This window comes from Lepidochelys kempii, chromosome 9 (genome assembly GCF_965140285.1).
Source record: "Lepidochelys kempii isolate rLepKem1 chromosome 9, rLepKem1.hap1, whole genome shotgun sequence".
Classification (NCBI taxonomy): Eukaryota; Metazoa; Chordata; order Testudines; family Cheloniidae; genus Lepidochelys; species Lepidochelys kempii.
Genome location: NC_136388.1, coordinates 85,058,783 through 85,084,658, shown reverse-complemented (window position 1 = coordinate 85,084,658; position 25,876 = coordinate 85,058,783). Strand labels below are relative to the sequence as shown.

Below are 25,876 nucleotides of genomic sequence, written 5' to 3'. Positions count from 1 at the left end.
GGAATCGCTATCTATAATGCCCCACGTCGTCTTAAAAAACAAACAAATATTCTGAAAGTCATAACTTCCCAAACTTGCGAGAAACATCTAAACACAAAATTGCAGATCCTTTTTCCATATATTGTATCTTATTTTCATGTAACCCTTTTTGAGCAAGGTAACATAAGAAGAGTTGAACTGCATCTGACTCGTGGACTGTCTAGACAGTCCACACTGTCTTCTGACAGTGGCCAGTGCCGGATGCTTTGGAGGGAATGAACAGAACAAGGCACTTATCAAGTGGTCCATCTACTGTGGTCCAGTTCCAGCTTCTGGCAGTCAGAGGTTTAGGGACACTTAGCGCCTGGTGTTACATCCCTACCCATCTTGGCTAATAGTGAGCGATGGACCTATCCTCCATGAACTTACCTAATTCTTTTTAGAACCCAGTTACACTTTTGCCCTTCACAACATCCCATTGCAACAAGTCTCCCAGGTTGACTGTGCATTGTATGAAGTATTTCCTTTTGCTTATTTTAAATGTGCTGCCTGTTACCTTCATTGGGTGACCCCTGGTTCTTGTGTTGTTTGAGGAGGTAAATAAGACATCCCCATTTCCTTTCTCCACACCACTCATGATTTTATAGCCTTTTACCCATGGGCAGTAGGTCAAAGCACACTAAGCCTCCCCTGGCCTCGGTTGTGGCCCCCGGCCCCGTGTTCTCCTGGGAAGCCCCTCCCTCCTTCCCCCTTAGTCATCTCTTTTCTAACAAACAATTACCCTTAGAACGCAGTGGGAGCTTAACCACCTCCAGTCTGCTCTCATTACAGACCCTCCTGGGACCCTTCTTTGCAATAGTGCAATGAGAGTCTGAGGTAAATCAGTTGTCAAAAGCAGTCATTGCCATGATAACCAGGGCTCCAGTGACACTCCCCAAAGAGTGATGAGTGGCTGATAATCTTTGATGTCATAATGTTACTGCTCAGGCAGCAGCAGCAAGGGGTAGTAAATTGGTGCTGAGGGAGGAGATGAGGCTTTCCCAGTGTTCTTAAATTTTTTTGAAATTTCCTTTAAATAAATAATATACAAACACTAATGCTCATTGGAGAGTATTCCACTTATGCGTTAATTAGTGACTGACCATTCATTCAAATTCCCCAGGCCATGTTGACAAAAAAAGGTCAGATGCTGATCTGCAAATCCTGTAAAAACTGAAAATTGTGATGCAGCTATCAGCGTGCTCTTGCTTCTGAAACACCAAAATACCCTCTGGAGGCTGGAGTTCTTGCTTTCTCAGGTGTTGTGTGTCCCACATTGGTTATCCAAAATTAGTGGACCCTTTTGACTTTACTCTCTCTACCTTAGTTCCACATCTGTAAAATGAGGGTAATAATAGTCCTTTGCCTCACCGGGGTGTTGAGAAAATAAATTCATTAGCGTTTGTCGAGCAGTCAGTCCATAATGAGGGCCACAGAGATGTCCATGACAAAATTAATTATTCTGTATTCAGCATAGGGTTTGAATAGTGTGCAGTAAATAAGGCCATGGTCAATGCATTGAACAATGAGGCTAAAACAAAATATTGAGTAGCTGCTCATTAAGTGATCATTGCCCAACCTGAGCACTGAAGGAGGCAGGGGTCTTGTGGTAAAAATAGTATGTGATTGTGTAATTGAAGACTATCATAATGCATACACACAAAGGAGCTGAATTAAGATTGCACAGGCAACCTTAATTCTGGCATTTCTCAACTTCTGAGTATTTGAGTTTGCAATCATAATGTTCTTCTAATGTAGGGGTGTATGTAACATATAATTGTTCAAATTTCATAATGATAAAATTGCGTACGAATAAATTTATGCTGGTAAATTCCAGTTTACCTATGGTGGCAGCGTTGGTATCACCCAGGCTCCCTGTCAGAGAGCAGGACCCCGTTGTGCTAAGTACTGTACAAACACATGAGAAATTATACCTGCCCCCAAGAGCAGACAGTTAAAGTATAAGATGAGGCAACAGGTGAATACAACAGACTGAGGAAGCACAAGGTAACAGCATGATGAGTATGGGTCACAGCACAGCAGCTTCCCTAGTTGAGTTTTTTTATAGGTGTCACAGCAGAAGTGACTTTAAAGGCAGTATTTGGAAAAGGACAGTGGTAGCTTTGTGAGTTTTTACAGAAAGCTGCTTCATGCACTTGGGAAGCCTGGGAGAAAGCCAAAGGTACTCCTTTGAAAAATTTGACAAATGACCAATCGAGACTAGTTTAAATACTAGATAGACAGCACACTTAATCTGTTTAATTGGTATGATTGATACAGAGTCATTGAAATGAGTTGTACGCTCTATTGCCTGGAAATCCCATAGTTAAGTAGTTGTGATGTTTATCAAGAAGTCAGATTTGACGCCTTAATGTGCTTTAAATTACTCTAGCTGCTTAACTTCTTTCCAGTTCTCTGTAGCAAGCTGAAGTATTGTATTGTCTGAACTTATCATAAATATCCTGTGCAGCATGTAAAAGTACTTAATTTTCCCTGCTTCCGTTTGTAGGGCGAGAGGGGGTTCCCAGGGTTAGAAGGTCAGCCCGGTTTACCCGGGTTTCCGGGACCAGAGGGACCTCCTGGCCCAAGAGGCATAAAGGTAAGTAACAATGTATCCAAACTCTATATAAATGTTACCTCTGGTGCAGGCAGTGTCTAGATTTCCTGATATACTGACACAAAATGCATTAGTGCCATCTCCAGAGCTCCTGATTCAGAGAGTGTTATTGGGTTAATGTTTCAGTGGTACAGTTCCTGGCAGCCTGTTACATTACTGTCCTGCTGTGGAAGTCTATAACTTAAGGCAGTAAACAGTAGGGAAAATATTTGTGCTCCTCAGATAAGCAATCTACCCCTCACTCGTACAGGAGTTCTGGAACAATTTGTATAGTGGGGGTGCTGAGAGCCATTGAACCAAACTGTAAACCCTGTATATGATGGAAATCACTTCAAGCTGGGGGATGCTGCAGCATCCCTAGTCCCAGCACCTATGCACTAATACACACACCAATTCATTAGGTGTGAAAGTGGCCAGACTGACTGCTCTAAGGGAAAGGGGTTAGAGATCAGGCTTACTGACATGCCGCGTTGCAGCTTTACTCGGCCATGTAACACACATTGTCAAATAACTGAAATCCCCTCTCCCACAGTCCTGTGATTCCATCACTTAGTGAAGTGATGAAGTCATATCTGTTTGCCAGCTGTGTGAATGGTCCCACTTCTACTCTGCCATGAAGTACAAATGTTTTCTTACGGTCATTGTTTTGTGGGGAAGCAAGTAAGGGATTAAAACAAGCCCCTTGTGTGACTCCAAAACAATAGTACAACACTGAAGAGAAGAGATGAATGCTCTTTAATTCCTGAATTGCCCACATTTGTAACTGTCTGCTCCCGAATAAGATTAAAATGTTCTAATTCTGACTGTATAGTGTTGAAATACCTCCAACTCTGCTTTTTATTTTACATACATAAATAGATACATTATCTAATTTTGTCATCTTTATCCATAATCTGGCTCTTCATTCTGTAAACACATACGTTATACAAAACAGTCACATTTCAGAAACCACGGGAAAGAAGTTATTGCTTTTCATCACATAGAGGAGGGACTCAAGAAGTGGAAACAGTAAACAGAAAATTAAAAAAGCAAAAATGTTATAGATGAATCAGATATAGCAAGGGATGGCAAGGAAGGAAAGAGCAAATGGGGAATAAGAGGTTTGATCAGATGTTTTGCTTAGAAAATATAAGTATATTTATACTCTCTTCAATGCACTTCTTTGGCAGATGTCCTGTTGCAGGTGTGGCCAACCTGAGCCTGAGAAGGAGCCAGAATTTACCAACGTACATTTCCAAAGAGCCATATAATATGTCAGCAGCCCCCCCCCCATCAGCAACCCCCACCCTCCCAGAGCCTCCCACCCATCAGCAGTCCCACCAATCAGTGCCTTCCCCGGCACCTTCCAATCAGCTGTTTCATGGCGTGCAGGAGGCTCTGGGGGGAAAGGGGGAGGAGCGAGGGCACAGCTGGCTATGAGGAGGGTGCAGAAAGGGGTAGAGTGGAGGCAGGGCCTGTGGCAGAGCCAGGGGTTGAGTAGAGAGTGCTCCCCGGCACATTGGAAAGTTGGCACCTGTAGCTCCATCCCCAGAGTCGGTGCCTAGACAAGGAGCCACATATTAACTTCTGAAGAGCCACTTGTGGCTCCAGAGTCACAGCTTGGCCACCCCTGTCCTATTGCATAGCTCTGAATTCCTGTAACGCTCTGAAATTTGCAAGCAATCTACTATTATCTTTTACCCACTGGAGCACAGTATAGCACATATGCTAAAGTATAGCAAGCTGAAGGAAATTAGTAATATGCAGGCAGATATAAAACTATCTGAACAGAAACTGTTAACTATAAGTCCTTGGTTACTAAGTGCACAAAATGCTTTTCAATCCCAACTCAACAGTAAATCCTAAAGAAAGAGGTTTGAAAACCTCTTTCTTTCAGATGGTAATAAATAATAGAACTTCTAACAACATGATACTGACAGGATGTACCAGGCACCTTTTGTCTTAAATATTTTGACTTTTTATTCAAGTTTTTGGTTTACTTTAGTATACATAATATTATCAATTTTACCTTTTCCATGTTCTTTACAGGGTGATGATGGCCTTCCAGGGCCTACTGGACCCAAAGGAATCAGAGTAAGTGACACCACATGTCAGGGTATAGTACATAACATACATGAATTGCTTTGATCTGGAGATGTGGGTTACAGAAAGCTAGATGAGTAAAAAATGTAGAGTTGAATCAAAAGAGAAATGTATTCTTCCCAAGGGGATTTCTTGTCATACTTTTAATAAATTTAGCAATAAAGGCTTATTCAGTCCATCGTGCTATACAGGACTCAAACTAGCTTCATAGGTCAAAATCCAGCCCCTCTGTTGACTTTACAATGAAAGAGAGAGACTTTTATTCTGCTACATAAGTAGATTCCTGGTTTGTCTGTGAATCCTTCAGCTTTTATTCCTGTCTGCTGTACTTTATGGGCAGATCCTCCATTCGTGGAAATGTATGTAGTTCCCCATGTAGTTTCATTGGCTTCAGTGGAGACACATCAATTTTCAACATCTGAGGACTTAGTCCTTAATGTGTATAGTGTATATACCCATTAATGTGTCTGCAATTGCTGTCTTTTCTCTTGTGGTTTTGTTTCATGTTTTTTCTGAAACAAATTTAATAAAACATTAACCCAGTACTTTAAATTCCCCCCCCAGTATGTTGTAAAGTACGGTACATGCATGTGGCTATTTTTCACCGAGGAGTGGTTCTGGTGTTTCCATAGTCCTTTACTTATAGAAACATCAATAGGCTATAAATAATGGGAATTCTTTTTAAAAAACAAATAGTCCCCCTCCCACCACCACACTTACAAATAAATATGGTTATTTCCCCTCCAGGGTCCTCCAGGTCTGCCAGGATTTCCAGGAACACCAGGACTTCCCGTAAGTAGGATTTGGCTTTACAGTTGAGAAGATTATCGCTTATTTTTTCTTTTTGCACAGATCATCCTTAGCTAATTGTGCTGTCCTTCCTTCCATGTTCAAGGGGTTACCAGGGCAGGATGGGCCACCAGGACTTCAAGGTATCCCCGGATGCAATGGAACAAAGGTGGGACATGGCACCTTGGAAATTCTTGATGCCGTAATGATAGCATAATAAAGAAATAGAACTTGTCTTTGTGACTGATGAGAGCAAACGGGAATAGCTTACTGTGCTGGTTAGTGTAAGCTATTACTGGGCTACAGGTGGGTCCATATAATGCCAATTCACATCTTCTGAAATGAGAGACAGGATCACAGTCTACTTCACATGATCAGGAGCTAGGAAATAGCCAAGATCCAGTCATGGCTCTGACGCTTTGTAGCATTGGGTAATAAAATGACCCCCTCTACCTGTTACTTCACATGTAAAATTGCGGATAATAATAACCGACCAGTGTGTTGCATGATTAGGCCCTAGGCCTGCCATCTGATCCATGCAAGTGGACACTTGCACCATGTGGAGCTCTTTTGAAGTCCGTGGCTCTGATACCCAGTGAATGGGGAGAATCTCAGAACCCAGGCTTCAGCTCAAACAGCAACATCCGATGAGGTGAGCTGTAGCTCATGAAAGCTTATGCTCAGATAAATTGGTTAGTCTCTAAGGTGCCACAAGTACTCCTTTTCTTTTTGCGAACATCTACACTGTTATTGTTAGCCCTGTAGTACAAGCCGCACAAGCCTGAATCAGTTGAACCAGGCTCTGAGACTCAGTGCCCCAGAGATTTTGTTTTGTTTTGTTTTGCAGTGTAGACATACCCTGATTTTGTTACAGTGCTTTGAAGGTGATAAGTGCCAAATATTCTTCTTGTTTATTTGGAGATAGTAATTTATTGTTGGCTTAGTCATCTTGGAACCACTGATTGCAAAATCGCTGTGATAAGGATAGATCATAAAATGAAATTGTCTAGGTAATGAGTTAATTTATCTCTGGCACATCTATGAAGGTTCATGTTCAAATTGAGATACCTGCCTGCTTCCAGGCAATTGACTTTTTCTATAGCATTGCCGGCTATAGTATCTTTTCAGAAAAATAGACCTGATGCACATGACACTATTTGAGCCCATTGGACGCTTTTTCTTCTGTTTTTTATACCTGTGATTTTTGTTTTGTAAACTGTTTAACCCATAACCTGCTGCAATGCCCCTTTCTCCATTCCAGGTTCATGAGCTTACAATAGTGTTAATTTTTTTAGTATCATCACTTGTTTTGTTGCTGGCTAAGCCTCTTCTCTCTGCCTTCTTTAGGGGGAACGTGGATTCCCAGGCAGTCCAGGTTTTCCAGGTTTACAAGGTCCTCCTGTAAGTAAGAGATTTTATATAATCAGATCTACTTCCTGTAACCCACAGAAAACCCCTTGCCTAGAATTGTGAAACAGTCAGTGCCCAAATAACTATATTAAAATTTCCACAAGTAAATAATTCAATGGAATATCATTTGGGTGTGCTTCAAGACATCCAGCTTTTCTGGTGTAAGCTATTTGTAAAGCTAACAGGGAATTTGATTTCTTCTTTTCTTGAATATTACATTCTCTCACTGCTGAGATGCTGTGCCACTTGCAGAGAAAACAAATGTGTGGAGGTGGGAGAAGAGCGATCTTAAGTGATGTCCCCAGGCACATCTGGGAGTGATGCTGTCTATTTGTGGATCAGAAAAAAATACAGTGCAGATTTTTCTCTGTAAAATGCAAGAATGCACAGTGAAGTGATTCCTGCAGGAGTAAGAATTGGTAGAAGAGAAACCATGAGCATGTAATATACAGAATAAGAGGAGGCATATGAAAAACAAAACAATTTAGCAAGTGTTCAATATTTGCTCAAAATGCTGCCGAAGAACTTTCATCTTGAATAGCAGTGAAGCAGCAAAGGCTTGAAATGTTAGGGTCTCCTTGTTTTGTATCCTTTGTGTCTTTCTCCCCTTTGTCACCTTGCCCCTCTCAGTGAAGTCTGTTCAGTGTTTTGTGAATGATATGTCAATAATACATTCATACCTTCTTTTTTTGTTGCTGATTGTATGATATTTTCTCACCCTTCCTTATTTTTATTTCTTTTAACAAAGGGACCTCCTGGCCTACCAGGTATGAAGGTAAGTATTCTGGGCTTTTGCAACTAACTGTTAAGCGAGCATGGATGTTTAGTGTGCATCTGACAAAAGTAACCTGTTTGCCTATAATCAAGGTCCTGCATATTCCACAGCAAGCTGCTCCTAAATTCTGCACCAGGCCCCTGGTTTCTGTGCCATTCCTTAATGACCAATTGGCAACTCTGCAGCATTCGTACTCAATTTAAAAAAAAAACAAATGCAGGCCTTTACTGAATTCAATGTGTGAATGAATAGTACAATATATACAACAGTCACCATGTGTGGTGTTCAAATATTAAATTCAAATACATTTTGGCAACTTAATAGGGCGAGAGGGGGCATTTGTATCTGAAAAGGCATGGAATACAGTTTAGGATTTTGAGAGAAGTACGTTAGTAGGATATTTCTGCTAAAATGATCAGCAATGAAATGCGTGCGTTTGAATTGTCATCTGTAGGTTTTAGTTATACCCCATAAAGATGAATGGAGCAGTTTACACCTCTCAGCAATGTTCTGCAGACTCAGGAAAACAACAGCATGCCAATTTGTTTGCTTAATGGTTTTCTTCTCAACCATGAGGGCTAGCAAGAAGTTGGGATGAAATTCTACAGTCATGGGATCATGGAATACACAGGGACCTTCCTATATGCTGGAACGTAAATTGCTACTTCACAGAAAAAAATAGATGATTTAGTTCTTAGTTAGAATTATCTCTGCTCTTCTATAGGAACTATTTAACAGTATAGAAATGTGTTTTAAACTGTGTATCTTGGTGTATATGCATACGCCTTGGTGTATATGCATACGCTCTAAATAGATTAAAATATAGAAAATCCTACAATACAGAATATTTGTAGAGAAATCACTAGCATGACCTTGACAGTTGTTTCTATCCTGCCAACTATTTTGATCACATTGTTACGGGCCTCACATATGGCAAGGAGCACACTGAGCTTGCAGGTGGTAAAAATGAAGTAGCTTCAGAGTCCCTTGGTCCTACCCATTCCCCAAAGAACCATGGAAATGGCGATTATCACAGGTGACTAGAATGGGTTCCAGGACAGGTGATAAATCCACAAAATAATAATAATAATCCACACACACACACCCTTCTCCCCAAGACTGGGAAACCACTGACACACCAGCTTTGGTATCTGAGTCTCCTCACAGGCATAGATCCTTATTTTAAAGGACAATTTCCTTCCATTGTAATTTAATATAACAATAAGACACAATGGTGTGTGCACAAGCAGGCTATTAGTGAATGCCCCAGGTGTGTTGTGAGGCGTTAGGCTAATAGAAGGCCTAGAACCACCAAGAAGTGTACAAGTAGCTTGCTTGTGCACCCTGCAGTGGCTAATTACTGTTAGAAAATATTACACATCACTTAAATTATCATGGGAAGAGGGGTAATGCAGAGAGTTATATTCTCTTAGGAAACATCTACATGATGGATAAGAGAGGCACCTTTTTCCTCCTAGTTTAAATAGAGTCACATTTTATTATTTTTTAAGCCTTTATTTTTGTTTTTTTGAGCTACTTGAGCATATGGACCGAGAGCCAATTTAAATATACTTTCTTCTATTAAATACTAAATTTGGACGATGGAAAAGTTCTCTCAAACTGCTGCTGAAAGGACAGCTTGGCACTGTGGGGTCATGGAATGATGACTTTAACACTGCTGCATTTTTTTTCCCCAGCCCCACTCCCACTTCCCAACCAACTTCAAAAAAAGAAAAAAGTCAAATATCTGTAAATAAACTTATAACAAAGCCACATAAGAAGCGTTGCTTAAAGTTGAGTTATGCTGTATGGCCTAAGGTAATTGCAGACCCTAATGTAATAGGGCCCATCCTCTGGGATATGGGAGATAGCTGTGTAAACCAATTTTCTGCCAACCCGTTTGTTGCTTTCCAATGGAGATAAAATATTTTTTACTTTTCTTTCATGTTTATTTTAATCCCCTAACCTTTTGAAATTCAAGTTGGGTGCTTTTATCCAGCATGCAGATAAAAATATGGTGTACTTGGATGGCTGGTAAAAGGTTCTAAGCACCGCAAAAATTAATTCTGTAAGTAAATAGGTAACTTTTTTTTTAAAGGGTTGTTTATTGGAGAATGAAGTACCTGTGTTATAGAAATAGTAGTTCTACATATCTCTGGGCATTAATATGACTTCTCGCTGTCTTTTGAAGCTAGCTTGAACTGGAAGAATGCAGTGTGGTATTGATTTTTTTAAATCAATTGTTGTTCTTTTAGGGCGATCCGGGTGAAATAATTCTGTCATCACTGTCAGGCCAGAAAGGTGACCCAGGATTTCCAGGACTTCCAGGGTTACCAGTAAGTTGCCTAAAGTATTTGTTGATTGTATGCTTTTTGGTAGGGGACAAACTACACTGAACTGAATATTAATTCAGTCTGACAGCATAATTAATGGCTAGAACAATATTCAGTGCTATAAAGCACATGTGTTTCTATAAAAGGAACAGGTCCAACATTTAATGTACTGTATAGTTTTTGGGAAGTGAGGTTGCACATGAGTGAAGCAGCCAGCAGGGGGCCAATGAGGGCCTGGGGCTGCTGTCTTCAGAGTATAGCAGTGCTAAGAGCTACCTGCTGGCTGCCACAGTGCGCTTGTGTATTTCCCTACCCCTCTGAGACGCACTCTGAGTCTGGGCTAGTTCCTGAGTTCTATACTATTCCTCTCCCTTAGTAAAACTAGCATCTGCCCTGCTGGGCTGTGGATAAGGGGAAATGAGAGCAGAGCCTCAGCTGTTCTCCTTAGGCTGCATCTCCTCAGCAGTCCAGTGGCTCCAGCCCATCAGTGGGTCTTTGCTTCCCACACCTTCCTGTGAAAACGGCTAGTGACACCAGATAGTCCACTCCCCTGTTGAGCCATTAGTAATTTTATTGGAGAGGTGTGGGGAGCAGAGAATGAGGAGCCCATGAGCCTGCACAGGACATGAGCAAGGATACAGTTTCCCAGTGCACTGCAGAGAGGCAAACCACAGGACTAGTCTGATCAGACTGGGCCTGTTGGCATCTCTGTTGTTCTGCTCTGTGCCTTGCTACTGTCTACCCTTGGCTGGAAGAGACCATAGAAATGCAGAGTGCCCTGTTATTTTTGCTTCATGTAGGAAGGGAGTAAAAGTGGTTTTAAAAAAAAAATCTTGTGCAATCCAAAGAGGCACCTTGAAAGTTGACAGCAAGGCACTCCCTGGTGTTAAGTGGCTGTAAGTTCCCATGGTATTGGTGGTCTTGAGGCCTTTCCCTTAGATGTGGGCTGTACATGGACAGGGGAGTTGACATTGTCCTTGGAGTTGACATTTATGAGGTGCTAATTCTTGTCTGCATGGCCAAGGCCCTCCCAAACTGATGCCAGCTGGAGCTTTTCATTGAAAGGGGCATCTCTGACTCCTTCCTTCCCTTTCCCAACAGGGTCCACCTGGTCCCTTGGGCGTACAAGGTCCTATTGGTCCCCCTGGGCCACCAGGTTTAACGGTAAGATTCCTTAGCTTGTCACATAGAATTAATTCTTTTCTATTCTTAGAAGCAAATTTAGCTTCTCAGCAACAGGGGGAGAGAATTCTCCTTGCCCAGGCCTCCAGCTGAGGCAGAGCTGCTGAGCAGTAGCTACTGCTGCTTCAGGACCATAGCAATCCCCACAGCTGCTCACTAAGCACCCTCTGGCTTGAAGTAATAAAAGTAACTGCATGCACAGCTTCCATCCTATACAGGGTTTACAGTTTTGTTCAATGTCTTTTAGCACCCCAGCTTGTTTCAGTGCCCCTGCAGCTGCTGCGCCCACTAGATGACCATTTGTGGTGGCTTAAATGCATCCCAGATCCACCAGCCATATTTTCAGTCTGCCCCCAAAGCCCCTTGTGCACCACAGCAGAGGGAGCTCCTGTGCTGTCTCCCCCTATCCTCCTACCTGTGCAGTGGAATGGTATTGCTTCTATCCCTTTTGGGCACTATGAGCCTCTGGGGGCAGGGGCAAGGTGGGATTTGCACATAGATCAGTGTTGGATTTGGGATTCCACTTGAACCTGCAACTGGGCATATTAAATAAGGAAGCAATTGTATATACTAATGCATTGAGTAAAACTTCTGGGGATGAGGACCAACTCTCAGTGGGAGACACAAATGCCCAGTCAATATGGGTATGATGTAAATAATTAGGACAAGATACAGGTCGGCTCTTTCAGAATTAGTAGCAGTGGTATTATTTATTAACATAACTCATCATCATTGTTTCCAAAGTGCTTTGCAATCTCCTGAGCAGAAAGTGTTATAACAGAATGGTTTTGTTTTGTTTTGTTTTACAGGGACCTCCTGGTCCAACAGGGCTTCCAGGTCCTAAGGTATACCCCCCCGCCCCACCGCCGCCTTCTTTTCTTATTTTTCCCTTTAGTTTTGTTCAACTCTGTTCTAAGCGTTGATTATTTTAACTCTTTGCAGGGTAATATGGGTTTGAACTTCCAAGGACCCAAGGGTGAAAAAGTGAGTAGAGGATTTTTACTGTATTGCTTTCAGAACAATTCAAGCTTCTTTTACTGCATACTGGCATGGCTCATGTTGTCCATGTCTGTAATAGCCTGGGAACGTTTATATATTTTGCCATCTTTTTGGGTGTTAGGGTGACCAAGGCCTTCAGGGACCTCCAGGGCCACCAGGACAAATTGGGGAACAGAAAAGACCAACTGACATAGAGTTTCAGAAAGGAGATCAGGTGAGTGGGAATGGAGGAAACCGTGTCCATCTGTGGTAAGCACCTGTCCAGCTACTTAGAGCAGCTCATTCATTGGAGGCTGTACTACTCAGAATGACATCCCCCAAAGTACAGCTTGTTGGGGGTCCTGCTGCTTTTTCCAAAGCACTGAATTGTCATTTGCCTCAGCCAGACCTATCCATTTCTCCTATATCAGAGGGTGGGTCAATCATATTGGTTCAGTTATTTCATTTTGCACAATGTCTGAGCCATCTCCACATGTTCCCATTATTTAAAAAATTAAACTACACAAGAAACAGTCTCCAAAATGAAATCCTATGGAAACAATAAAAGTAATTAACCTTCCACAGCAGGATTTGAATGGCTAGTCAACTCTAAACGTCCAGGCTGAGATTTTCCAAGCTCTCTCGGGATTCAGTTCCCCAATTCCCATTCATTAGACATCTATGAAAATCTGAGCTGCATCTATCATATTATAATGAGGGGTCCTGTAAAAACTAAAATGCAGCTGACTTAACCTCCTTGTCATACAAGACATCTTGAGTCCCTTCTTTCTTTTGGTCTAAATAAAGTCATTTTCCATTTTCTAAGCACCTAAATCCACATCCTAAATATGCACATCTGGCTACCCCAGTGAATCTGTAACCTTGCTGGCAATATTGCTACTGATTTTTAAGTTCCGTTTTCCCAACTGTTGCTTTAACTTGTACAGAAACTTCCCCACCCTTAACTGCTGAAGAGTCATTGGGAGAGATGCCAGTTCTGAAGATACTAAATTTGTCCTGTCCTGTTGATCCAACAACTTTTCACAATCCCACTTCTATTATAGAGGCTATCCCAGATGAGTCAGGCAGTACAAGCAGGGGCATGAGTGCTTTGGGGTTTTTTCCTTTGAAGTTCTGTGGTAATGCCAAACACCAGCCTGACCTTAGGCAAGGGATGAGGTGTATATTTTGAGGTAGGAGTGGTCCTTCTTCTATTCTGCTTACACTGCACCCGGGTATCTGGTTTTCTGCCGCTGTTTTAGGATTAAAACCTTGCTTCATTCTTTCTACCTTTTCATCCTGTTCTTGTTGGCAAACATTTCAGGATGAAGAAAGCATTGGTGGTCTGCCCTTAAGTGGGATGTGGGAAGAAGTGCCAGACCTCTCCTCCTTTCACTTTAACCAAAGCAATTTGTCCTTCCCTTCATAAGAACCTTTGGCCCTATTGAAGCATCAGATCCACTAATACACAACCACCCTATGGAGTCATCCTGGAAAGGTGGGAGACTCTGGTGTTCTCTGATTCACTGGGCCCAGGGTAGTAGATGAAGAAGCAGAGAACTGGCCATCCCTTTAATTCTAAATTTGTGGGGAAATTCTGGCCCCATTAAGATCAATGGCAATACTTGCATTGACTTCAGGATTTCACCACAGTTGCCAACTTTCACACAGTAAATAAGCACCCCGACTTTCACAATAAGCCAAAAATCAAGCTAATCCCATTTCAAAACGAGGCCAAAACAAGCCAATCCCTAAGAACCCCAACACTCTATGTGACTAAATTCCTCCTGGCGTGCAGTCTGGGACCACTGTGCACCCCTGACTCTCTCCCTCCCTTTCCCCTGCTTGCCCCTCCTTGTCCCTGCTTGCTGGGAGCCGATCAAAAAAAAGAAGCAATAAGCTACAAGCCAAACAAGCCAAAAACTAGCCAACAAGTAACTTACGAGCCAATTAAGCCAAAAACAAACCTAATATCTGCATTTTTTTCGCGGGTTTGGCATGTCTGGATTTCTCCTTTGGGGTTTATTTTCAGCTTACACACTATTGCATCTGACATCTCTGAAGGTCTAATAATGCCAAAAGGCAGCTGTATAAATATACAAAACAAGACAGTATGACTGTACATTCCTTAGAAAGCACCAAGACCTACAAACACAATCTCCCAGCAAATTGCATTTGGCCTTACACTAGCAATAATTTTAAGGTAAATATTTAGACTTTTGATGAAAGTAATGTACTTGGAAGTGAACTTTTGTAGACTGATCACCATCACAACTCAGTTTTTATTCATTCTGTAAAGGAGCCATCCCAAATTTAACACATTTGTAAGCCTGGGGCCATCGCACCTGAAGTTGTGATCTCAGCTAATTGCACAAGCTAAGCAAGGTCAGGCTGGGCCTGTATGTGGATGGAAGTCCTGCAAGAAAAAAAGCAAATCCTGATGAAGTGCTTTGAGGGATTCAGTAGCTGATGCTCTCCCCTCTAAGTCAGTAATGAACTAGTTATTCAGCGTGTGCTACCAGAACTGCAGCTATAGAAAACAGAGGTCCTACCTTTCACTAAAAATCCAATGGCATTATTCCCAAGAGCAGAGGTATTAATGGTGTCCTTGCATCTTCAATAATTACTCTCTGCCCCTTGACTAGCCTCCTGTAATTTCAGCTGGCTAGGTTATTTTTATTTCCTGCCCTAAACTGTTGTGCAGCAAGCTGTGGGCAGCTAGCCAGCCACTGTGCTATATGCAAGAGGCAATTGTATCTCAATGATTCAATGAAATAAATAGAGTGATCAGTTAACAAAATTTGTACCAGTACTTTGGGATACACATGGATCAAAGACACTTGATAAAAACCACTAGCACTTGTGGCACATGAAGAAGTTTAAATGGCAGCAAAATCCTGTTTAAAACAGTTGACCCAATGTTGGGAGGTGAGGGCTTTAACCCCCTTCTCTCTCTTTTCCCCATGCCTGACAGGGTATTCCAGGAGAACGAGGTCCACCAGGACCCCCTGGGCCACAAGGTCCTCCTGTGAGTAATTCCCACGGTGGCATTTTTTTCTTAGAATAATGTAAGAGAATTGTAAATTCGTTCTGCTCTGTCCCCATGGGCTGAGTGTAAGACGATGTTTGTGTGTTCAGGGTCCTTCAGGTGGCGTGAAAGGTGAAAAAGGTGAGCAAGGAGAGCCAGGCAAAAGAGTAAGTAACTTCCTTGAACCAAAGATTTATTTTTCCAAATGCTTTTAGCTTTGAGAATTAAGCAGATATTGAATTCAGGCCATCAGACTCTCTTGGTAAGAGATTTTATTTCCTCCAATGATCTACAAGATATTGCAGATGACACTAGTGATTCACTGGTGTGATTCTAGCTGAGTGTAAAAGCACCTTTTCAATGCACCCTAGTGGAATTACCCTGAATGTAGATCTTAATCTTGAGGCAGGAACAAAAGGGGTAGAATCTCTGTCATAAGCATTGGACATAAACGCTTTACAGTTATGTATGGAAATTTTCTTTAAAGCTATTGAGGCTGCACAGCTTGAGTGACCGTTTCCTTTCAGAGAGGGTCTCCATTCAGTTACCCTAACAGAATTCCAGTACGTCATGCTATTGACACATTTGTAAGCTGGTGCCTGAAAACCCATTCTAAATGGAGGTTTCAGAGTAACAGCCGTGTTAGTCTGTATTCGCAAAAAGAAAAGGAGGACTTGTGGCACCTTAGAGACTAACCAATTTATTAGAGCATAAGCTTTCATGAGCTACAGCTCACTTCCTCAGATGCATCCGATGAAGTGAGCTGTAGCTCACAAAAGCTTATGCTCTAATAAATTGGTTAGTCTCTAAGGTGCCACAAGTCCTCCTTTTCTTTATTCTAAACGGAGTGATCTCTGAGGTGAGCAAGTAGAACAGTAGCCTTTGAAAACTGTATTAAAAGTTAACTCCTATCTGCTGTCTCTGGAGGAGTTGTTGCTGTGTATATGCAGTCTGGTGAGGGGAAACACAGGGGAACGGCATACCTTGCAGGGATGGCAATAGGTCACTTCAGTCATAGATTCAGAGCCAACTATTCACCTTTCTTGAGTCAGGATTGCCTTGGGTATCACAGGTCAGTGTGGTGAAGTAAGATCAGCAGGGGTCCAGTAGGTGGACTGAGGAGATGAAGTAAAGACAAGCTGCCATCAGTTCATAAATTCTCTGTTGGAAGTTAGTTTCCTTGTATAATTCCTGTGCCCACAACTTCAACTGAGGGCAGTGGGCCCTTCCAAATATCAGACCCATAGGTTTCACAGAGGTTAACCAGGTGAGATAAAATGCTTTTATGATAGGTTTCCCCATTTCCCAGCCCCTGGTTTAAAAAAAGACTGTGCAAAAAGTCCATTTATGAATTCAGCATTCTAGAGTCCTACGTTTCACTCAGGAGGGGCTTTGTTTTCATTTGTTTTTTGGACGTAGGATAGAGAGGGAAGAATATAAGGCCAAAACTCCCATTATATTTTGCATGCTTTCCCAAGTTGCTTCACTGTGAGATATTAATTGTTGGGAGAGGGGACACAAATCTGCATAGATCAGAAAGGGTACAAATACTTGTTTTCTTTCTTCCACCCTAACTTTTACCCACAGTATATTTTCCCCCTCTGATTTGGGACATTTATGTTTACTGGGGGCTCGAAATACAGTTCTGCTGTGAGGTGCGACTCTACAGTAGCATGTGGGGTTCCATTTTTATTTCACGTGTCTCAATTTCTGTATCAAGTGGGCTCTTTTACAAGTGATGATTTTGTAATTGCCAGCCTCTGAAAGTCAGCCTGGAATTTCAAAGCACTGTTTTTTTCCAGATTGAGCATCATCACTAGTAATAAAAATTCTGCAAACCAACCTTTGTCCTAGTTACACCTGTGTGGCCCTTGTTGTCTGCTGTGGGGTTGTTTGGGTGTGACTAAGGGCAAATTTTGGCTCTGTGTCTAAACCTAGTCAACAGTGCTGTTGATGACTGAGTTGCAGTAGAATCCAGCGCACTGTCTCCAGTATGTGGTGGTGTTGCAGTGGTAACAGTAAAAATGGTGCAAACTCTTTTGTCCTGACAATAATCAGGTATCTGCTGCCTATGTGTATTCACTGTCATTTGAGTATGAAGGTGCATTTTTAAAAACTCACTTTTCAGACTAGAATCACAATTTAAGCCCTAAATCTATATCCAGGAAAACTTTCAGTGTGGGGGAATCAGCACTTGTTAAATTTGAGGTCATTTTATGCTGCATTCTGATAATACTTAGGATTTCTGTTGATCAAGCTTTTGTTACCCTGGTTTTCTATGTTAATCCTCAATTTAATTAATGCCGGCTTATTACATCTCTCTTAATTGTGAGATTTATCATAGGGGTTGCATTCTAGAGAGTCTTTGCTTCATTTATCTACTACAAAGGGAAACAAATCGTGCAGTTCCTGGCAATGGCTCTTTGCCACTAAAACTTTTTATTTTTCAATGAACATTTGTGTTTTGAAGGGGAAACCTGGCAAAGATGGAGATCCTGGTCAGCCTGGTAGGGATGTGAGTATCTTATACGTTTCTCACCTAAGCAGATTCTTTGTAATGCTCTTGGGATATTTGCAGCGAATATTTTGAGGATGTTTCTTTTCCTTTCCTTGAAGGGTTTACCTGGTGAGCCTGGTTTAAATGGTGTTCCAGGAAGAGATGGTGAAAAGGTGAGTGTGGGTTATTTGTCTTTACTGCAAGAATAGAGTAAAAGCCTGCCTGTCACTGAAGCTTACATACCAATGCCCAGCTCCTACTGTATAGAAATTGCATTGCCTTGCCTTATCTGTTAACCTGCAACAGAATCTTTGCAATCTCTTGTTTCCTGACACATAAGAACATAAGACACTTTTTTGAAAACTAATTTTTTAGCTCTCGTGTTCACAAATATGTCATTCAATAATCTGTAAATATATCATTGGCAGGGTCTGAAAGGTGAACGTGGTCTGCCTGGTCCTCCTGGAGTGGTAAGTTGCTTTTGCTTTCTTCTCCTTTTCTTCTGTTTGGTTGGCAGTGCACCATTTTGTCTCCTCATTTCTTCCAGACATTAGTGTTTCCAGTTTATGCTAGTGCCAAAGAGATCCAGCAGGTAGCACCAAGTGTTAGTCACCACAACCCACTGCTCCCTTCCTTTAGAATGTGTGATCTTGCATTCCAAGGTCTTTCAGTTATAAACACAAGGCCAGATTCATATCTCACTCACACCAGTGTAAATCAGAGGCAAATCCACTGAAGGCAATGGAATAAAAACATCACAAATTAAGATCATAATCAGTAGAGCTGGTAACAAATTTTCAGTCAAAATGTTTTTCCAATGGAAAGTGGCTTTTTTCAATGAAATCTGAATTTTTTTCCAACCTGCTCTAATCATCCCCACAGTGAGCAGCACCATGAAAATATAAATATCCCCACGCTATTATTCATATAATAATCCATATTAATGTAATCCTGTAGGTCATGGAGTGTCTGCAACTGAGAAATTCTAATGATGTCACAGGAGTTCTCACATAGGGTTGGATTCAACCTCACTTCAGAGAGTAATATCTTATTCCACAAGCAGTCCCCCGGAAACAAAGAATAGGGTCAAATTCTGCCTTATTACAGTGATGCAAATCCAGAGTATCTCCATTGACATATGTGGCATTGCTATGGATTTGCACCATAGTTGAAACTGCAGTTGAATAAATTGTCAGATGAAAACAAAAGATTTTAAAATACCTGGGGTGAAGATTCTGTAGTTTGGGTGGGTGTATTGTAGGTTTTCTTCTCGCACTGTTTTTGGGAATGGGGTGTGCCGTGAGACTTGGCTGTGGAAACCTTTCTTGCTCTCATTCTGACACTATTTGCTTCTCAAACCACAAGAATGAAGTGTGCACTAGTATTTTTTAGCTAACCATGTGGGAATGCAGTACGGCCTCACAATAATAGTGCACTCTGCTGGAACAGGGGACTTTCTTTTTTTAGCAGACTTTTATTTGGGATCCCAGTTGCATTAGAAGGATCGTGCCATTGGTTTGAAATGTCGTGAGCTGGCTCTTGTGGCTTTGCTACACACCGACCCACCTCTCTTCACCTTTCTTGTGACTTTTTCTTGGCTTGTTGATATGACAGATCACAGGAAATGGTGTAGAAGTGGGACCAAAAGGGAATAAAGGACTTCCAGGATTTCCAGGACCCAAAGGCGAGCGTGGATATCCTGGCTTGCAAGGGCCTCCTGGCTTGTCAGGGCCTCCAGGTAAGTGTTGAGGTGAATTGCTTGTGTATTTTGCTATCTGGAGTTAGTTAGCTTCATGATCTTAGTTCACTGCCTAGTGGGGCAGTGGCAGTGTAACAATAATCACCATCACAATTGATACCCTGGTTGGCAGATGGCCTGAATGACCAGTGAAGGCAAAACTATTAAGAGCTACCTTTGAGCCCTGGAGATAGTCCTCCAGCTGAGGGTTGAGGCATGAGGACTCTTGAACATTCATGGTCCGTGCTTTTACTGTTCTGTGGTGAACAGAGGATGCTAGTCTTCAGGGCTGTCAATGAATCACCAGTTAAGAGTGCTGGAGTAGTAACTTAAGGGTAGTTTAGCCCTTTGTTGTTTGCAAGTAATGTATATTATCAGAGTTCCATATGTATGGAGAAGAGTTTGTGTCAAAACTGTTGAGACTGACTATTAAATATAGGTTTAAATACAGACTGGCCAAGTGCTTAAAGGTAGAGTTGATGAAGGACCATGTTTAGAAAGGGGTTAAAGGAGCTTGCTAGCCATGTCTATCAGAAAGCTGTACAGGGAAGGAGAACATTAGGTAACTCTAAAGTTATGACAAATAAATACACATTTTTCCTTTCTCTAGTCCTGTTACAATTCCCTCCTTACCTAAATTGTTTACTCATGTTAAGTCTTGGGATCAAGTTTTCACCAAAAGTCTCTGCAAATGTAATATTTGCCTGCCCCAAATTCCACACTTGTGCACACACATGTACATCAGGATGCGCATTTACCTGGTTTGCATAGAAAAATGGGTACACCTGTAATTTGGCTCTCTTTATGGAGGCCTGATGAAAACTCTTACCCCATAATATAACTCCTATGCCATGGTCACATACATGAAGATTTAGAGAGAGGATGTTGCCTATGGTAGTAACAGCAACCTAGCCAGCTTTCATTGTCACCTTTACAAAAGTCCATGGTTTAAACCAGAGATACTGAAGAATTAGCTTTTTTCCATTTTAGGGATTGCAGTTGTAGGCCCCCCTGGTCCACCTGGTTTGCCTGGGGAGCGAGGACAGAAGGGGGATCAAGGTCTACCCGGAGTTTCCATACCTGGACAGCCTGGACTTGATGGACGGCCAGGGCCACCTGGACCTCCAGGTGCCCCTGGACCTCCCGGAACAACTATCCCTCCTAGTAAGTGATATCTTCATTGACCTGCAGCCTTGAAATACTTGACAGATAGATAGTTACTCAGCAACAAGGAAAAGAGACTAAATATCTATTACATAGGTTTATTTTGTCCCCTTGTTCCAGGGACACAATTCAGCTCCAGCTGAAGTAATGGAGAGACAAAGGTGACGTAATGTCTCCTTTATGCTTCCTTCCCAGCTCCTGGTGCAAGTTAGAGCACCAAAAGGACTACCCTAACTTTATGTGGTCTCGAAGGGTCCCCTTGCTAGCTAGGAATTATCATCTTGTGTTTCGGTGTGGCCTTGCCATGCCTTTTCCTGGCTCCCGCCAGCCCTGACGTACCCCTTTTTGTAAAGTGGGCTCTACAAGCTTTATTACAGCCCAGGATTCCCCCATATTGGGGGAATCTCAGAAGCTTTAGGGCCGCTTTAAGGTCAGTTTGCACCACTCCAGTGGCACAGTGTTAATAGAGGAGGGCCAAGGATGTGGCCCCAGAGGTGCAGAATAATGCTGCTTCCAACTCGTGCTAACAAATCCCACTTGTTCTAAATAACAAAGTAGTTAAGGATGTGTTGGGATTTGCACTTAAATAAGGATTAAGTCCCTCTCTGTCACTCTTTAGAGATTGAGTTTAGTCTCCACATTTGGCCTAATAACTCGTTAGAGGACCATTAAAATTTCTGTTTCATTTCAGTAAAACAGTTCATAACTTGAAAAGGAAACATTTTTCAGAGTGCTCTCTATATTAAATTTTGCTCCATCTTCTCGTTTCTTTGGGTCCTCTAACTAAACAGCCAAAATCCCCCATGAACTCCAACTCCCCTCCCTACACACACATGCCCCACATTACGTCTTGGGCATAGGCTACTTTGGAGGTTTTTTAATTAAATACATTGTTATTCCCCATATTTCGAATGGACAGGTTCAGGTCCATTTGCTACTTTGTATTCTAACTTTGCCAGCCTGCGTCCCAGCTTGAAGGCAGGGAGATAAGCTGAGCAACAGAGAGTCTGGAGGCAGGCTCTGGTGGTCCATGCTCAGATGAGGGATATGAAGGGCCAGGCAGAGTGAGCAGGCTTGGAGGGGGAATGCGGGGTTGAGTGGAACTTTGGGAAGGCATTGGGAGAGAGGGGCTAGCATGGATGTGCAGCGGGGAGTCAGGGAGAAGCTTCGTGTCTCTACGCTGAGGCTTTTGCATATCATGAGAGTTCCTCCCCATGGGTGCCGCTGTATATATGGGCACATTTATGAACAGAGTTATGGCTGCATATCGGTTGCTAAGGATGGGGGTGAGGAATGGAAGGGGGAGGATATTGATTGGGGTGTAGAGGTAACTGTTTGTTTTCTTGTGTTTTATGGCTTGCATTGTTGTACCGTGCAGTGTAGAAGCCACAGCCCCATTTTAGCAGTGTCCGGTGTGGAGCTTCCCCAGTCTCTGTTTAGTGTTTCCTGTCTCCGTTCAACTTATAGTAGAGTTAACTCTCTCTCTCTTTCTCTCAACTCTTTCACCTTTAGGTGACAGAGTATGTCAGCGAGGGCCCCCGGGTTTTCCAGGACCTTCAGGAGACAAAGGTTTTATGGGGGAGCAAGGCCAGAAAGGTGCATTGTCATAAGTATGCTTTGTCTCTTTCTTGTTGTTTAAAGCATCTCCCACATCAAAGAGGATAAATTCATGAATACGTAGGAAATGCTCAGCTAATACAGTGCTGAGCATCATAGAAAAGCCGGGTATACATCAATAAAAGTGTTAAACCTCTAAAAAAAACCTTGTAGGCTTTTTTTAAGAGAGTATAATTAGAATGTTTTTATGCCAGCTGTACTTTAGTAAACATTTCCCATATTGGTTGTTTTTTCTTTCTTTCCAATCATGATTATAACTCTTGATGCTGGCATTTAATGTCTTTTGAAATCCCAGCTCCTAGCATCGAAAGATTTGCCCCCTAAAGGAGCTAATACCTGGAAAAAGTTCTACATTTGGATTTTTGAACACTGAAAGGGTTTTTGTTTGTTTTTTGTTTTGTGTTGTTTTGCATTTTTGCTAAACAAATTCCATCAGATACATCTGCTGTGTACCATGCACTCTACCTGGAGTCCTTTTTCGGGTGATAGTAGATCTAAATGCTACTTTGGTTCCTAAAAATCAAGGATGCTAAAAGTGATGTCTATGAGAAGCCTTCTGCTAATCTATTAAGATATTATATAATTATATAAAATTATAGTTATCATATGCAATATGATATATACCGTGAATATAATGACAGTACTATTATGTTGGATGCTCTGTGTTTTCCAGAACTAAATGCTCATATCTGCTTTTATAATGTGACCCTTTCTAGGTGATAAGGGAGAGACATGCTTTAATTGTATAGGAACTGGCATTTCTGGGCCTCCGGGGGACAGGGGACCACCCGGACCTCCAGGTAGCCCAGGTAAAATAAAAAACAGCTGGCTGCATTTTGTTCTTTATTTTATGGCCCACAGGTGTGTGTACGTTTGTGTGCAAACTCAGACACAAAGCCTAACTTCAATGTGCATGTACACATTACCCTTGTGTGCCCAAGTGATGGGATGCAAGGGCACACGTGAGTTCACTGTAGACGAGTTGAATATATGCAGAAGTCCACCCATTTTTGAAAATCTGACCCTTAAGAATCAGATTTTTAAAATGGTACAGATGCTCCCACTTGATATTTTCTGCTAGTCAAAGTCAGGCTCACAAGCACTGTGCTTACTTAAAGGGTATTATCTGCTACCTGGTTACCTGGAAGGGAAATGAATTTCAACTCCTTCCTGCTTCAAAAGAAACAAAGAACCAGTTCAGAGATTACTGTAGGGGGTGACCTCTTTCAACATCATTGACATAAACCTCAAGTTTCAAATTAGTTTTACTCACCTAAGATCAGGCTGTCCAAAACAGTGGACTGAATTTGGTCTTGGTTTAAGTGAGCATTTGCTATTTCAATGACATCAGTGGAGCTGCAATTTCATATGCTAGGGATTAATTTGGCCCAGCAGCTTTTAATAGGACAGGTAATCTATACAGCAGTTTTTGAGTGAGTAATATCTATGACTTTATCTACTAGATGAGACTGATGTGTTGTAGAGCCATCCTCAATATCAGAGTAGTTGGTGGTGGGATAAGGATCTCATCACCGTTTCACAAAATTGTGGTGACTTCAAAATAATTTAAGGTCTAGGGTAACATTTTCAAAAGTTCCCCGGTGACTTTGGCACTTAAGAGTCTGGATCCCATTGATTTTCAATGAGATGTAGGCACTTAAGTGCTAAATATTTTGAAAATTGGATTTAGGAGCCTGAGTCACATTGGAACCTTTGAAAATTTTACCCCTGTCTAAATCTTGCCTGCTCTAAGAGATTTCTCCTACTGCCTCAGCCTTGGCAAGTATGTACGTCAAACTAAGTGCCAGATATTCCCAATGCCTAAATCTTGCATTCTTTTATTTAATCAGGATCTCCTGGTTTCCCGGGATCGAAAGGTGAAAAAGGGCTAACTGGCTTAACCGGGCTGGTAGGGCCACCAGTAAGTGTTAGTATGTTTCATGGGGGGAATTGAATCTAATTTATCGTAAGCATAGTATCAATTTACTATTAACTACATGTCCTTTCGTTTGCACAGGGAAAAATTCCTATTCAACAGTCCTTTTCCATCTCTAATTACCATGAACCTATTGTCATAAAATTGCAGCATTCAGAAAGGAGATGGAGGAAAAACCTAAAACGTTTACTTTTCTTTCCCTAGGGATTTCCAGGACCTCCAGGTGCCCCTGGGCGTCCTGGTTCTAAAGGGGACCCTGGGGACAGCCTGGCTTTCCCAGGACTGAAAGGTGACAAAGGGGACACTGGTTTCCCAGGACCTCCTGGTCTTCCTGGCATAGATGGCTCTCCTGGACGAGAGGGACTGCCAGGTCTTCCTGGATCCAAGGGGGAACCTGTAAGTTTGGTTTTATACTTGGATGAACAAGGTCTTAGGAATGTTGTGAATCCATTCAGAAAAGTACAGAGAAGGGGATGTGAAAATCCACTTTTCCCTAAGCATAAGTGTGGCTGAATAAAATAATCTGTCTATTATAAAAGCTGCCCATCCTCATCTCTGACAGTTATTCTATTTTTGCCCTTTCCCCTTCAAGCTGTGATTTGTGCTGCATGAGGGTGGCAGAATGGGTCTCCATTGATTATCTGTCAGTCCCTCTTTCTAAATGAGTAGAGGGACTGCTCTTGAACAATATACAGTGTCAATGCTCACTGTCCTCCCCACATGGCACTTCATTAACCTGCATCTGGGGTAGAAAGTTACAAGGACCAAGAGTCTAACCTGATCTCCAGCATGATGATAGAGGGAGGGATAGCTCAGTGGTTTGAGCATTGGCCTGCTAAACCCAGGGTTGAGAGTTCAATCCTTGAGGGGGCCATTGAGGGATCTGGGGCAAAAATTGCGGATTGGTCCTGCTTTGAGCAGGAGGTTGGACTAGATGACCTCCTGAGGTTCCTTGCAACCCTGATATTCTGTGGTTCTATGATAACATGTTAGACAGCTACCAGAAATTCTAAACAAAAATAATTGTTTCACTAGGTTTAAAACTAAACTCTTAAATCTGTTCTAAAGCAAATGACTGCTCTTCTCCCCCACCCTCCTGTTCAGGGTGGTGTTGCTTTCAAAGGAGGAATGGGACCTCCAGGTGATCCAGGAGTGTCAGGTCTTCCTGGAGACAGAGGACCTATGGGACCTCCTGGTTTTGGCCCACAAGGTCCTACAGGTGAAAAAGGCATTCAAGGTGTATCAGGTCGCCCAGGGCCCCCAGGAGTTCCAGGTGGGTGTATTTTCATATGATATTGAGCAATAACAGCAAGTTGTACCCATTTGGCTCAGCATAGCTTCCAGATCTTTGGGCAGGGACAAGCATGAAGGCTTTTAAAATTGTACCTGAAAGCAGTAATTAATCATGGCATTTGTGAGCTTCCCTGCCCGTAGCCTCGCGTTTGTCACAAATTGCCGTTTCTTCGACAGTACTGAAATCCAAAGCCAAAGACTGTAAACCAGCTTGCTGTAAAACTGGAAATACCTCTGCAGTCTAAAGGCACCCTGCTAAACCCCATGCTATGGTAAATGATGTAACTTTTTATTAAGATGATGATCACTAGCAGACTTCATGACTTATTTGAAGAACAATTTATAATGCACATATGGCAAGAAATGCTTCTGAGCCCATGAAATGGGGCACAGTGAGGCTCAATAAGGTGAGGTCTGGA

General features: G+C 42.1%; 1 protein-coding gene across 1 annotated transcript in view; it reads left to right on the top strand.

Annotated features, from left to right (window-relative positions):
• Positions 1-25,876, top strand: part of COL4A5 (collagen type IV alpha 5 chain) — a 138,634-nt gene that overhangs the window by 60,891 nt on the left and 51,867 nt on the right. The window contains exons 3-25 of the mRNA XM_073361228.2: positions 2,528-2,617; positions 4,664-4,708; positions 5,465-5,509; positions 5,613-5,675; positions 6,854-6,907; positions 7,665-7,691; positions 9,947-10,027; positions 11,126-11,188; positions 12,016-12,051; positions 12,149-12,190; positions 12,327-12,419; positions 15,159-15,212; positions 15,323-15,379; positions 17,683-17,727; positions 17,829-17,882; positions 18,138-18,179; positions 19,324-19,447; positions 20,438-20,611; positions 22,124-22,207; positions 22,945-23,037; positions 24,079-24,149; positions 24,369-24,560; positions 25,269-25,437. Of these exons, the coding sequence (XP_073217329.2) occupies positions 2,528-2,617; positions 4,664-4,708; positions 5,465-5,509; positions 5,613-5,675; positions 6,854-6,907; positions 7,665-7,691; positions 9,947-10,027; positions 11,126-11,188; positions 12,016-12,051; positions 12,149-12,190; positions 12,327-12,419; positions 15,159-15,212; positions 15,323-15,379; positions 17,683-17,727; positions 17,829-17,882; positions 18,138-18,179; positions 19,324-19,447; positions 20,438-20,611; positions 22,124-22,207; positions 22,945-23,037; positions 24,079-24,149; positions 24,369-24,560; positions 25,269-25,437 (1,798 nt within the window). The remainder of the gene's footprint in view (positions 1-2,527; positions 2,618-4,663; positions 4,709-5,464; positions 5,510-5,612; positions 5,676-6,853; positions 6,908-7,664; positions 7,692-9,946; positions 10,028-11,125; positions 11,189-12,015; positions 12,052-12,148; positions 12,191-12,326; positions 12,420-15,158; positions 15,213-15,322; positions 15,380-17,682; positions 17,728-17,828; positions 17,883-18,137; positions 18,180-19,323; positions 19,448-20,437; positions 20,612-22,123; positions 22,208-22,944; positions 23,038-24,078; positions 24,150-24,368; positions 24,561-25,268; positions 25,438-25,876) is intronic.